The following is a 13,659-nucleotide window of genomic DNA, read 5'->3' as shown; positions in this document are numbered from 1 at the left end:
AAATAATCTAGGATTGGTTAGGAAGGAGGGAAGAAAATAATAACTGATAAGAATATTTACTTTGCCAGCACATAAAAAGACCAAGGGGGTGGCCAGTGAAATTTGTAGGCAACAGGCTTTGTGACATTACATGACCTTCCCACTTTAATCTGCTTGGCTATAGCAGAGAGCACGAGAAAAGTGGCAAATTCAGCTATCAGTTGAGGAAGTATGCTAGCCATGTTTACATCTTTGTCAGCTAATGAGGACCAAGTACCTTTATACAATATCCACAGCTGCTGTGGCTTTTGCTTTCCTTTGACCGTGCCATACTGTCCCTTGCAAAAAGCTAGAGAAGTATCTCCATTTCTGGCAAATGTCTAAGTTCATTCAATCAATAACTGCAACAGAAAAGGGTTGTTTGAAAGCCTTTTGATCAAAGGTATCGCATTACCACAGCACAGCACATGACTCCCTATGGCATCAGAGAAATTCAGCCAATGGCAGCCAGGGGATATGACAAGTGGGTAGCTGACTCATTTGAAGGATGCTCATGGACCTGCTGTGAAACCTTGAGGTCTGTTGCAAGTGTCAACTTCATTGAGACAGCAATTCAATCACATTTTATTGGATTCAGGGAATCACCTGGTAAGAGTAAGATAAGGAAGACTGAACTAACAAAAAAGTGATAGAGGAGTGAGGGAGGTGGGCACTCCAGGAGATTTGACAGTGAATAATATTTGCTGTTCTGATGGGTCACCATCGTATGAAATTATATCGTTCCACCAAATATATATTACGCACACATGCATTCAAAGAAGAAGAAAAAAGTAAACATTGTTAGGGTTTCCAGACTCAATAGAGGACAGGACTTCTGTGCCTTTAATTGCCCTGCTCTCTTTTGAGTCTGGAAACCTTAAAGAGAAACCAGCAGACCCTTTGCTTGGAAATTGGTTCCCAATTAGCTAAGTACAGTACTGTTTTCCAAAACCCAAGCCATGAACCCCCTACTTTTGAAAATGTCGATACCTCTGTGGTAGTTTTTGTTCTGTGAATGGTGCCACCATACCCTCCAACATGTCCCAGCGCAAAATTGGGCTGTGCTCTCATGTGAGTTATGTGACCCGCACGAGAGCACGGCACCCAACAGATGCACATCTGGCTGCGATCTCACATGTTTTTGGGCCCTGTGTTCTCATGTGAGATGTCCCAGATACAGTAGTTGATAGATATGTGCCACGGACCTCCTGGAAGACCACCAATTGGGACCACCCTGGAGGGCTGTGGAGTTGGCTGGGTGCTGTGCTAGCTTTTGTTTCAACAGCTGTTGTTGTGGCATGGAATTTGCTGCTGAGAGTACACAGGACCACATTTATGCTATGCCAACATTAGCACAGAGGGACCATAGGATCATCCTGAAATCAAAACTTTGCTCCACTGTAAGAATGCAGATGCTTAGAGCTACGATTAGAATCACACAAACACACACACACATATATATGGAAATAAATAAATAAATCTGACATACTGTCAATGTTTAGATTATTTTTCTTTTCTTTTTTACATTTTCACAAGAGCAGGAAATTAGAGGGAGCAGACAATCATTATTTAATGGCAGCAGCAGCTCAGTTTCAGATGCATATCTAGGCAAATTCTTCCAAGCATAGCAGACATCCCCCCCCACCCCCCCACCCGCCCAATATGAAGTGAATGCTGGCTTGGCATATACATCACCCCTGAGAGTCAAAGATAAGGGAAAGCAGTGCAGGTCAACCCGAACATGAATTGTTGATAAAATCTATATAGCACACAGCACCGTGGATTAGCATACATGTACAGAGGAGAGAGCAATGGCATTGTAACGTTTATTACAGTGAGCCACAAATGAAAAACAAGCGTCAAATAGAACATGCACACTGTTTGAGAAGACCAGGTCAACAGGGATTGGGGGGGGGCAAGGGGGCAGTTTTGCTACCAGACAAGTAGCACCAGACTTTGACAAATGCATTTTCATGTCTGAAGTGAAGAACAAGATGGTGCCTCCCTTCCGTTCAATGCACGAAAGTCAACTGAACTGACAGATGACTCTTACTTCAACATTGATAACAGTATAAACCAGTATCCATATATATAAATCAGTATCCACACATATAAGGGAATGCTAATTAAAAATAGCACATAGATGGCATCACACACCAATACATATTTCTAAAATAACACCTGGACACTTGCCATATTACTGGCGTGGGCCAGAGGTACATTTCCTCTGGTTTATACTGGGATTGCCTGCTGATTTATATATTTGGATTAACGTTTAGAGGGAGATCTCCAGTATATGTAGAAATGATATTGTAATGACCCGCCCAATTTTCATTGTTAAATCTCTGCAAAGGCTATGTGTGTGATTCATGCTCAAATGACCTGCTAACATGGATGCTGGCTGCAGCCAAAACCCCGATAGTGGAACACACTGAAGGACATGCAGTTAACATTTTGGTACAAAAATGTGTAGATACTAGTGATGTCAGACAAGGTTACTCACTACATCACAGTGGCTCTCCCAAAGGCTGGACCGGTTCCGTGCATTAAAGAGTGTGTGGGGGTGTGTATAGTTGCTCTTTACTAGGACTGTAAAAGAAGGATTCAGACAAACATCTGAGTGATGCAGTCACTGAGTGTGGGAACCAGCCAGTTGACCTGCCCGGCACTACCAAACAACACCTCCTGGAATTCCTTTGCAAGGTGTGTGGTGTGGCAGGAAGAGGAAAGTTGTGTTCTTGCACTTTGGCTATGACATGTCACAGCTTGGCTATGAAGAGCTGTATCTCACTAGCAGGGCATTTTCCTTGTGTATAGAAGGCCCCAGATTTAATCTTTGACATCTCCAGGGAGGCATGGGAGACACTTCTATACAAAACCCTGGAGAGCCACTACCAGGCAGTGTAGATGATATTGGGCTAGAATAGATGAACTTGACTCAGTACAATAAAACTTCCTGTGTTCCTAGGAACTTTGATTACTTGATTTCACCTCTGCCATCTTCCCTTTTGCCGCTCCTCGGGAGCCACCCAAAGGGAATGACAAGAAGTGGCTCAGTCAAGATTCGGTAGAAAAGATTCAGGATTGAGACCAGGGAGGGGGAAAAATATTGTCAGCAGAGTTGTGGCACCTTGTCACCAATGGAAGTGAGACCTTGCTATTACAGGTGGTGAGGATGCTGAGGCTGATGTAGCACAATGCTAATTGTTGCTGGTTGATTCTGTGCCACAGATGGCCATGATTCTGAGGGTGGCATTGACTTTTGGAAGAAAAAGAGAGTAATTTCTCTTACAAATGGTACATAAAAACAAAAAACAAATAAACAAGTCATCACTGAAGGAAGCTTAATTATCTGGCATATTAGTCCCAGGGAGTAATAGATTAGGGAGCAGGTAGAAATTATTGCTCATTCAGTTCGGTAACTGATTACTTTGTGCTGTAGTTTATCATACAGTTATCTCACTACTGTTGGCTTAATCACTGGACCCTCATTCCAGGTATGGGGGAACTAGTTGTAGTGACTCAGTGGAGAGGTATAGGCACTCCAAACATGCTCAGAGGTATCCTACAATCAGCTTTCCAATAAAATGGTCTCAGCTTAGGTATCGCATAGTATGGTGGGCTCACACTCCAGAACCCTATGAAACCAGGGGACCAACTTAACTAAATTTGTAGGATCTAGTCCACAAACTATATTATGCTCATTGTTCTCTAATTATAGATGGCTGGATATATAACCATGACTGGATGTGTGAGACACACTAATCTGCCAGGACAAAGGGTTCAAAACCAGTGGGAGCAATTTGGATCTACCTGGGAAAGAGCTTCTTTTGAATTGAGAGTCAGAACTACTATTGCTCTGAGACTAGTATCATTTGCCCATATGCAATTCCTTCTGTGTCCATATAAGGCCTGCTCAACCTGTACATTCCCTTAAACAGTAAACTGACGCTTACAAGGACATGATAAATCTCCAGTGCAGGTGGGTGTTTTGATGTACAGTTCTAGCAATGTCAGCTTGAATCAACATCACGACTTTGACTTCTGCATCAAGCACAACTACTGCCTCCACAATGAAACCGAAAGGAAGGATAGCTGCTGGCATTTCCACCTCCAGCTAGCAGTGAATGTATGTAAATTAACCACTACCACCACCATGTTCCTGTAAGGCTGATAAATGGGGAAAATAGGTGCCTGTGAGCTCAGATCACAAGAAAAGGGGCTGAATGACAGGGTTGGTAGAAGACATGGCCAGATTATAATAGGGCAGTTGGAACGATTACACAAGAGACCAGGCTTGCAGACTCTGAACTTTTTCTGCTTTTTAAAAGTAAGTCTCCAGATCTCCAGGAAGTAAAGTTATGAAGCAAAATGTGCAGCCAACTTTTTGTTTTTTGTTTTTTTTAATTCTTTTTATTGCGTTTTCTATACATATGTACAACATACATACATTTCCCATACATTCAGCAACCAAAATCGGAAAGGAACATGCACCACCAAACATGCGATACAGCTAGAAACGGATGTGAGTTTTTACAAGTATACAAATATAAAAATTCCAAAATATATCTTATTATTTTTAAATAAACTGAAAATTATTACAAATTCATCCACTTCGTTGCGTGTTTTGTTTGTTTCAATTCCTTTTCCCATTTATAATCTGTCCTCTTCTGTTTTCCCTATAATCGACTTCCACCTCTCTATCTTTTGGTCTTATTTTTCCTTTTAATCGGTTTTGCGCTCTTTAACATTATTCCCGTCATAAATTACCTTGCGATTTAAACATAAATTTCTGACTTGGGTTGCTCTAACTTGTTGCATTTTGTGATGAGAACCAACTGGCGTCTTAAGTTTTACCATACTCCTTTAAATATTTTGTAAATTTAATCCATTCCTTTTGGAACTTCTGTTCCTTCTGATCTCTTATTCTCCCCGTTAGCCTAGCCAGCTGCATGTATTCTGACATTTTCTCTCTCCAGTCCTCTATAGTCGGTAGTTCAGTTGATCTCCACCTCTTAGCCAGAATAACTCTCGCGGCAGTGGTGGCATACATGAAAAGGTTTTGATCCTCTTTTTTTATATTCCTACTCAGTATACCTAGTAACATCTCCTCCGGTTTTTTAGGGAAAGTGTATCTTAATAATCTTTTCAATTCATTATATATTTGCTCCCAATAAACTTTGACCTTGTCACAAAGCCACCATAGATGGTAATAGTCTCCCTCTTTAGTAGAACACTTCCAGCAATTTCTGTTTTTGGTTTTATTAATTTTGGCTAATTTAACAGGCGTTAAATGCCATCTAAACATCATTTTCATGATGTTTTCCTTCAAAAGAGTGCAGGCCGTGAATTTAATCTGGTTTTTCCATAAATTTTGCCATTGGTCAATATTTATGTTGTGGCCTAGATCTATTGCCCATTTGATCATGCACTCTTTAGTGATTTCATCCTTTGTATTCCAATCCAGAAGGAGGTCATACATTTTTGTTAACAGTTTGTTCTTACCCTCCACAATTTCTAATTGGAATTTAGATTTAGTTGTCTCGAATCCGTGATTTTTATTATCATTTTTGAACAGGTCCTGAATCTGGTAATACTGGAGCCATCCTATACCTTCTTCTTTCAGTTGTTCATATGATTTAATTTTCCAGCCCTCTTTAGATTCAACAAGAATGTCCTCATACCTTAACCAGTTCTGCTCCATGTTTGTTCTTTTTATTGTCAAGATTTCTGTTGGTGACAGCCACCTTGGAGTTTTTCTTTCTAATAAATTTTTGTTTCTGGCCCAAACTTCGTATAATGGTTTCCTAATCACATGTGATAGGAAACCTCTATGCGATTTAACCTTATCCTGCCACAAATAACTATGCCAGGTAAATCTGTTATTAAATCCTTCTAGATCCAAAAGGTCAGGGTCTTTTAATGAAATCCACTCTTTTAGCCATACCATGCAGGAGGCCTCATAATATAATTTGAAATCTGGCAACGCAAAGCCACCCCTCTCCCTCTTATCAGTTAGTATCTTGAACCTAATCCGTGGTGTTTTCTTCTGCCATATATATCTTGAAATTTCCTTCCTCCACTCCTCAAATATACCAACACCCTTTATTACTGGTATCATCTGAAACAGGAATAGCAGTCTAGGAAGTATGTTCATTTTCACTGCGGCTATCCTCCCCCACAGTGACAGATATAATGTTTTCCATGTTTCGATGTCTTTTTTTATATCATTCCAGATTTTAGTGTAGTTATCATTATATAAGTTTATATTCCTTTCCGACAGCCAAATTCCAAGATATTTTACCCGCTTTACCGCTTCGATCCCGTACTTCTCTTGCAATTCTTCCCTCTCCCTTTTTGTCATATTTTTAATAATCATTTTGGTCTTTTTCTTATTTAGCCTGAATCCTGCTAGGGTTCCAAATTTATTCATTTCTTTCATTAATTCATGTATGCTAGTTTCAGGATCTTCTAATGTTAGAACTAGGTCGTCGGCGAAAGCCTTCTGTTTATACTCCTTGCGACCAACCTGTATCCCTTTTATCTCTTTATTTTCTCTAATTTTGTCTAGAAGGACTTCCAAAACCAAGATAAATAGCAGGGGTGATAAAGGGCACCCCTGCCTTGTTCCTTTAGAAATATTTAGCTCTTCTGATAAGTTGTTGTTTATTATTAGTTTGGCCCTTTGTCTTGCATAAATTGCCTCAATACATCTTCTAAATCTTTGACCCATGCCTTTCTTTTCTATTAGTCTTTTCATGAATTCCCATGATATATTGTCGAACGCCTTTTCGGCGTCGACAAAGATCAATACTGCTTTTTTATCTATTCTCCACTCCAGCAATTCGATGATGTCAACCACATTTCTTACGTTGTTTCTCATCTGACGTCCTGGCAAAAAACCTGCCTGGTCGTTATGTATTATTTCCGATAGGACTTTTTTGAGCCTAGTTCCCATAATGTCTGCAAATAATTTGTAATCTAAGTTCAAAAGGGAAATAGGTCTATAATTTTTTACGTCCAGCAGGTCTGAATTTTCTTTCGGTATTAAGGTAATGAGAGCTTCCTCCCATGACTTCGGAATCTGTCCTCCCTCCAGGATATAGTTCATTAATCTCGTTAATATCGGTATGATTTGTTCTTGTAGTTCCTTGTAGTACTTGGCCGTCAGCCCATCTGGGCCTGGCGCCTTTCCCATTTTCATTTTTCTAATTCCCTCCTGTACCTCCTCTATTGTAACTTGGGCATTTAGTATGTTGACCTGTTCTTCATTTATTTTCCCCACTCCACAATTTTCTAAGAATTTTTCTATTTCCTCTCCTTCTTCCCTCCCTTTCTGATAAAGCTCCTTGTAAAAATTTTGGAATACAGTTCTTATATCTTTTGGGTTTCTTATCACTCTGCCATCTCTTTCGATCTGGTTTATATGGTTTTGTTTTTGCCTTTTTTTAAGTTGCCAGGCTAAAAGCTTACCACACTTATTTGCATGTTCGAAGTTCTTTTGTTTTAGCCATCTTAGTTTCCACTCTATGTCCAAGGCAACCAACATTGAATACTCTGCTTTTAGCATATTTATTTTTTGTCTTAATCCCTTGTCTGTCGGATTCTTTCCAAGCTGTCTTTCACTCTCCTCCAGAGCTTTCATTATTTGTCCTATCTGCTTTTCCTTCTCCTTCTTTTTAATACTGTTCTGTTTTATTAGGAAACCCCTCATAAACGCTTTCCCCGCATCCCAAATCCAATTCAGTTCTGAGCCCCCTTTTAAATTTAATTCCAAATACTCCTTAAATGTTTTTCGGGCCTCATCCACAATTTCCTGGTCAAAAAATAATCCCTCATTCATTTTCCAGCGAAAAGAAGAAGGTTGTTCATCCCGCAATTCTAAGTATGTCGCGTTATGGTCCGAGAGGGTCCTTGGTGAAATATCTGTTTTATATATTTTAGGCCCCAACTCCCTTGATACCCATATATAATCTATCCTTCCAGAGCTCTGATTGGGCTCTGAGAAGAATGTGTAGTGCTTAGAGGTGGGATTTTTATATCTCCAGCTATCTATTAGGTCAAGCCTTTCTATCATATTGAAGAAGGACTTCGGTAACTTGCTGTCCGTGTTAATTTTCCTCGCCCCTGTTCTATCCATCAGTGGGTTAACCACCCCATTAAAGTCTCCCATTAGGAGCATTTTTTCCTCTATAAACTCCATTAATCTTTTCTCCAATTTTTTGTAAAAGGTGGCTTTCCTCTGATTTGGTGCGTAAATGCCTACTATCAGTAGTTTTTCACCTTGCACCATAATTCGGACTGCAATTACCCTGCCCTCCTCATCTTTAAAAACCAATTCCGGTTTAAATTTTTCTTTGATAAAGAAAACCACACCTCTTTTCTTTTCATCACTTAGGGTAGCAAATTCTTGGCCCAATTTTTTGTTCACCAGGATCCTTTCGTGTTTTTTCGTAATATGAGTTTCCTGTAAACAAATCAAATCTAATTTTTCTTTTGTTAATACATATTCAAATTTGTTTCTCTTACTTTTACTATTTAGTCCATTCACGTTCCAAGATTTAATTTTCAAAGCCATGGTTTATATTTCTATTAAATACCTTTTATTTGTTTTTATGGAAGTACAATAAACTCAAATCCTTTATGTACGTTCCTCCTTATCAATATCTATATCTGAATTTTCACCTTCTCCTTCTTCATTACTTTTCTCTCCCCCCTCTTCTGGTGATTCCTCCTCCTTCTCCTCCCCTCCTACCGCTCCCTCTTCTTCATATTTTTCCATTCCTAGAATCTGCCCATACCTTCGACCAAATTTGTCAATATCACCTTGATTTTTAAACGTGAATCTCATGCCCTTGAAATGGAAAGTTATTCCATCCGGAATTTCCCATCTGAAACCTATATCATTTTTTCTTAACACCTTAATAAACTCCCGGAATTTTTCCCTTTTGCGAAGCACTCTTGTGGGCACTTCTTTAAATATGACTATTTCCTTCCCGTCAATTATGAACTTGTTTGAATAGCTTAGTTTTAGAATTTCGTTTCTTATGTACATAGAATTAAAAATAACTAAACAATCCCCAGGTACCTTTTTTGCCCTTGGTTTTATCGGTTTCACCTTAATTCTGAACGCATTCATAATTGCGGTCTCGATCTCTCCTTTGTCTATGCCCATCCACTTTGCTAGCTCCACCGAGAGTTTCTCTTTAATATTCTCTCCCTGCTCTTCCGGCAGGCCCCTAAATTTCAGATTCTGTTGTCTCTGTCGAAATTCCATCAGGGCCATATTATCCAGCATTTCCTCTTTCTCCTTCTTTAATTTGTTTATCTCCTCCCTTAAACTTTCAGTTTCTTTTTTAACGTCTTTCACGTCTCTCTGCACCTTTTTGGCACCCTCTTCCAGGCCCTTAGTTTTCCCAACCACCTCTTTAATTTCTTGAGTTAGCTCCCCCACCACCTTCTCAAATTTTTGATCAATTGAATTCTGTATGTCTACTAATTTTTTCTCGATATTTTGCTCACTTTGTCTAATTTCTTTTTTGATCTCACTTAGGAGTCCTTCCCAATCTTTGCCATCCTCCTGTCTGGAGGGGCGTCTATCTGAAGGGGTTGCTATCGATTTCGTACCTCTTTTTTCCCCCATTTTCTTGTCTTCGATTAGTCCCCTCTTTTATGTCTCTCACTCCTATCCTTCCCAAATTACTTTCCTAAGGGGGGAACACAGAAACACTACTCTTCTCCTCCCTTTGATTAGCCTAGGGAACAGTCGTTATTTATCCAACAAAGCCCCTTAGAGGGTAAGCAAAAATGTCCAACAAAGCCCCTTAGAGGCATAAGTCCATTTTCCCCTATCTGCTCCCAGAAAATACCGTTAATATTTTAAGCAAGTTAAATATCTCACTTTTGGCGGGGACGCCTTTTCATCAACAGTAGGTAGTTCCGTGTTGTAGGGAAGAACACACAATCTCTCCTTTTAAATGTTCCCAGTTGTCCTCTTTCGCAGCACTAGGGTTCAAGCGTCTTCCATTTAACTCTGAGAGAAATGGGTCAAGGCGAGGTGGGGGTCCCAAGGCACCCAGTTAAGTCATAAAAATCAATTTAGAGGTTGGGCAGTCTGTACAGACCCAAGGGGGTTGTTAGGTAACGTGCACTTAATTCAAAGTCTTAGCTATAGCTTGGTTTCTGGTTTTTAAGTCCGTACCTCTAAGGTTTCTCCCCCTCCGGTCTGCGAAATGGGAGCGGCTGAGGCGGAAATCACTCCAGTGGGGGTTTCCCGTTGTTACTTTGTTGTTTTTGTTTTTTGTTGTTTTTTGCCAAGTTAAACTTTACGAAATTCAGCTTAAACTGGCCAAGAGAAATAACCTTATAGCCTTAAATTAAATTTAGATGTTTTAGTCTCACACGCACCTAGTTGTTTCGCTGGCTTCCAGTCTATGGAGAGAGTAGCTGTATTTCTTCGTTGTTATTTTCCACTCTAAACCCCGAGGCTTTTGAAGACGAATCTGCCTTGAGTTTCCAGGAATAGGTTTACTTTCTCTTCCCCCCGCCTTTCTCTGGGGGGAGGAGATTCTACAGTCACTCTTTCGTTGGGCTAATGTTACGTTCCTCCTCGGCCGGTAAGTGAGATGTCCGCCGGTTGCCAATTCTAGTCGGCGTTTTCTTGCAACCTCTAGTCGAGCGCCATATTAACTCCAAACAGATAGAAGAGTCCTTGAAAGTAAGTTTACACCCCTCTGGAGCCCGGCAAACTCCTTCTTCTATCTCTTCATTCAAGACGTTAAAATGCCTACCAGGACTGCAGATAAATATCCCTGGAGGCAGGCTGCTTGTCACGGGAGCCTGAGGCTGCGTGAGACGCGGTTGGCGATACTTCCCCCCTCGCGTCCACCACTCAATCCCCTCCTGAGACCACTATTTGGGTCCCGAAAGAGGGGAGAGTGGTTTAAGGACGCCGCTGGGTAGCCTATTTCTCCAAGGTAACTCCCCTTGGATCTCGGGTCTGTTAAGCCCTGCAGAACCCGGTAAATCCCCCGGTCTCATCCGAAGTGACGCAAAGCAGTCACTTCGCGCTCCCTTCCGTGTCCGCAGCTCGCCGGAAGCCAACTTTTTGAAGCCATTTCTGGAAGATGTGCCAGTCTGGCTGCTCATGCTTTTCAGTGTTTTAAGCCAATGAGTAAAGTCTGAATTATGTTTGATGAGTGTTTGAATGTCAGGCTACAGGAACCCCCAGGGTCCTAAAGAGCTGCTATTTCCCTTGCTCTTTAGTGCACTCTTCCTGCTTATTTTCCAGTCCTTGAAACTGCTGTAGTTTGCCCTTCCTTTCTAGCAACCAAAATTCACATTTCTTGTGGTGGGTTCATTTGATATCACATACACCCTATATTTTCAGCAAATACTATTGCACAATAGTGCAAATGGGTGTTAAATAATCCTCCTTCCCCACAAGTGGCAAATGCAAAATGTGAAAATTTGGAAAGAGGCTTTGAGATGTCTCCTGCTGTGTAGGAGATGAACTCCAGGAACTCATTAAGAATTCACTATATAGTTAACTTACAATGCAATGGTAAACATGTCTGCTCCTAAATACGTCTTTAGTAGAGCTTGACGTAGGGAAGGATAGGATTGCAAAATCAAACAATTCTAACACAACTGAATTATTATTAATAGAATAAAAATGATTCCATAACATTTAAAAATCCATTTTCGTTATCTCAGTGATTTTGCCATTGGGAAAGAACATTAATAAGTGGAAACAGATTTTGTCTTTTTTTTTGTACTGAGAAGTTAGGAAAACTCTGACTGTGCTTTTTCTTACTATTTTACCTATAAGAGTAAAATCATCACTAAAATGAAAGCAGTTCACACTGCTTTCCACAGTCCCCTTTGTCCAGTGGCTACAGGCCTAAGTTAATCAATCCTAGGAATCAATCCTAACCTGGGAGTAAGCTCAACTAGGCACAAGTGAGACCTATGCATTTAAAATATACAGGAAACATGTCAATTTAATATTACTTGAAGCCTTGAAGCTGTATGAATTTGCAAGGAAGGAATGACAAAAAAACATGGTCCTTTATGGTACAAATATGCATTAATGCAACTGAAATTTGATGTCTGTGATTCATGCACTAAGTCCCCTTCTGCAGCCATTGATGCCTCTTACATTTTCACAACAGTGAAACTGTACTTGCTTAGAATATTTTTTTTTGGAACTCACAGAAATTTATGATTAAGACACACATGTAAAAAATATGTTTATATCATTTATATCCGGCTTCTTCTTCTGATTCCTTTGTTCAGGTGAAGTGAAATAGTGCACGTCACCTGAATTTCTGGAAATTCTGACATGAGATTTTGTGAACATTTCCTGTTTTGATCTAGTTCTGCTGCTTTAAGTCCAAGCTTGTGTGGGCTTTGCCAAAAGGGATCGAACCCATGAATGAGTACCTTGGCACCCTGTAGCTGGCATAGCACACGCCACTCACAGTTTCCACAGCTGATTGGAATGTTCAGCAGAATTGTAGCCTATCCGGCAAATTGCAGCTTGGTGAGGGTTTCGGAGAAGAGAATTTGACACTGAGCAGATTAAGAAAGCTATACTCGCTGTATGCCTGGAGCACTGGTATGTTTCAGAGCGCTCTTCTTGCATCCCAGATTAAGAAAAGGCAGTGAAGATACTGATTTCACAGCGACATGGTTGTTCATATTCTGCTTCAAAGAGCCCCTGAGACTTAGCCTTTATGGGTAGGATTCACCTAATAAGTCATGTCAGTGAAAGCCCCGTGCAAGGCCCATTGCACAAGTGGTAGGCCTTGCACACCCCCAAAACTGGCTCGAGGGGGTGGTGGTGATGGGAGAACTCCCAGAACAGTAAATGGGCAACGCCAGTGCTATTTTTCTAGAAAAAGAGGTGCCAGAACTCACCATGAACGCCTCCCTTGTTCTCTTATAATGGCAATGGCACCTACCAGAGAGGTGCTGGAACTGAGTTCCTGTGAGTTCTGGCAGAATAAAGGCCCTGGGCCACACCTTTTTGGCCGCACAAGCAATGGAGCTCACAGCCCTAACATAATAAAAAGAATGGATCATTATTTGCAAGGAAGAGCGTTCTGTTGTTTGAACCGCCACCTGCCTCCTTAAGGAATACAACTCAGAAACAGGCCTATTCTCAGTGTAGGCTGAAGGTCAGCATCCTAGGGCAGCTACTGTGCCCCACACCATGCCATCAGCACTGTCACCTTCCCCATGCCTTCCACATAGGGTAGTTGGCTCTGTGAGCCTCCATTTTACTTTCTCACTATAGCACGGAACGACGCTGCATCTGGTGCTCTAGAGCAGTGGTCCTCAACCTTGGGCCTCCAGATGTTTTTGGCCTACAACTCCCATGATCCCTAGCTAGCAGGACCAGTAGTCAGGGATGATGGGAATTGTAGTCTCAAAACATCTGGAGGCCCAAGGTTGAGGACCACTGCTCTAGAGCACTGCCAGAGTTGGGGTTTGGATTTAAATGGCAGTCTGAGGGTCCAAAGGACCCCAAAACCTGGAGCTGGCCTTGCCTGTCCTTCTTTTGTTGTTTAGCAAAACTAGGCCCATTTTGTTTTTTTGTTTTTTTGCAGAAGGAACTACTAAGGGAATTTTATAACC

General features: G+C 41.0%; 2 protein-coding genes across 6 annotated transcripts in view; both read right to left on the bottom strand.

Annotated features, from left to right (window-relative positions):
* PIK3R3 (phosphoinositide-3-kinase regulatory subunit 3) overlaps nucleotides 1-13,659 on the bottom strand; it is a 252,695-nt gene that overhangs the window by 95,867 nt on the left and 143,169 nt on the right. The gene's annotated exons all lie outside the window — the stretch shown is intronic.
* LOC148685054 (uncharacterized) lies at nucleotides 8,660-12,446 on the bottom strand. The gene has a single exon (XM_088674096.1). It carries the CDS (start codon nucleotides 9,659-9,661, stop codon nucleotides 8,660-8,662), a length of 1,002 nt encoding a protein of 333 aa, XP_088530222.1. The 5' UTR covers nucleotides 9,662-12,446.

Source organism: Zootoca vivipara, chromosome 7, assembly GCF_965207765.1.
Source record: "Zootoca vivipara chromosome 7, rZooViv2.hap1.1, whole genome shotgun sequence".
Taxonomy (NCBI): Eukaryota; Metazoa; Chordata; class Lepidosauria; order Squamata; family Lacertidae; genus Zootoca; species Zootoca vivipara.
The sequence above is the reverse complement of the archived record's forward strand: the minus strand, read 5'-3'. Positions and strand labels throughout refer to the sequence as shown.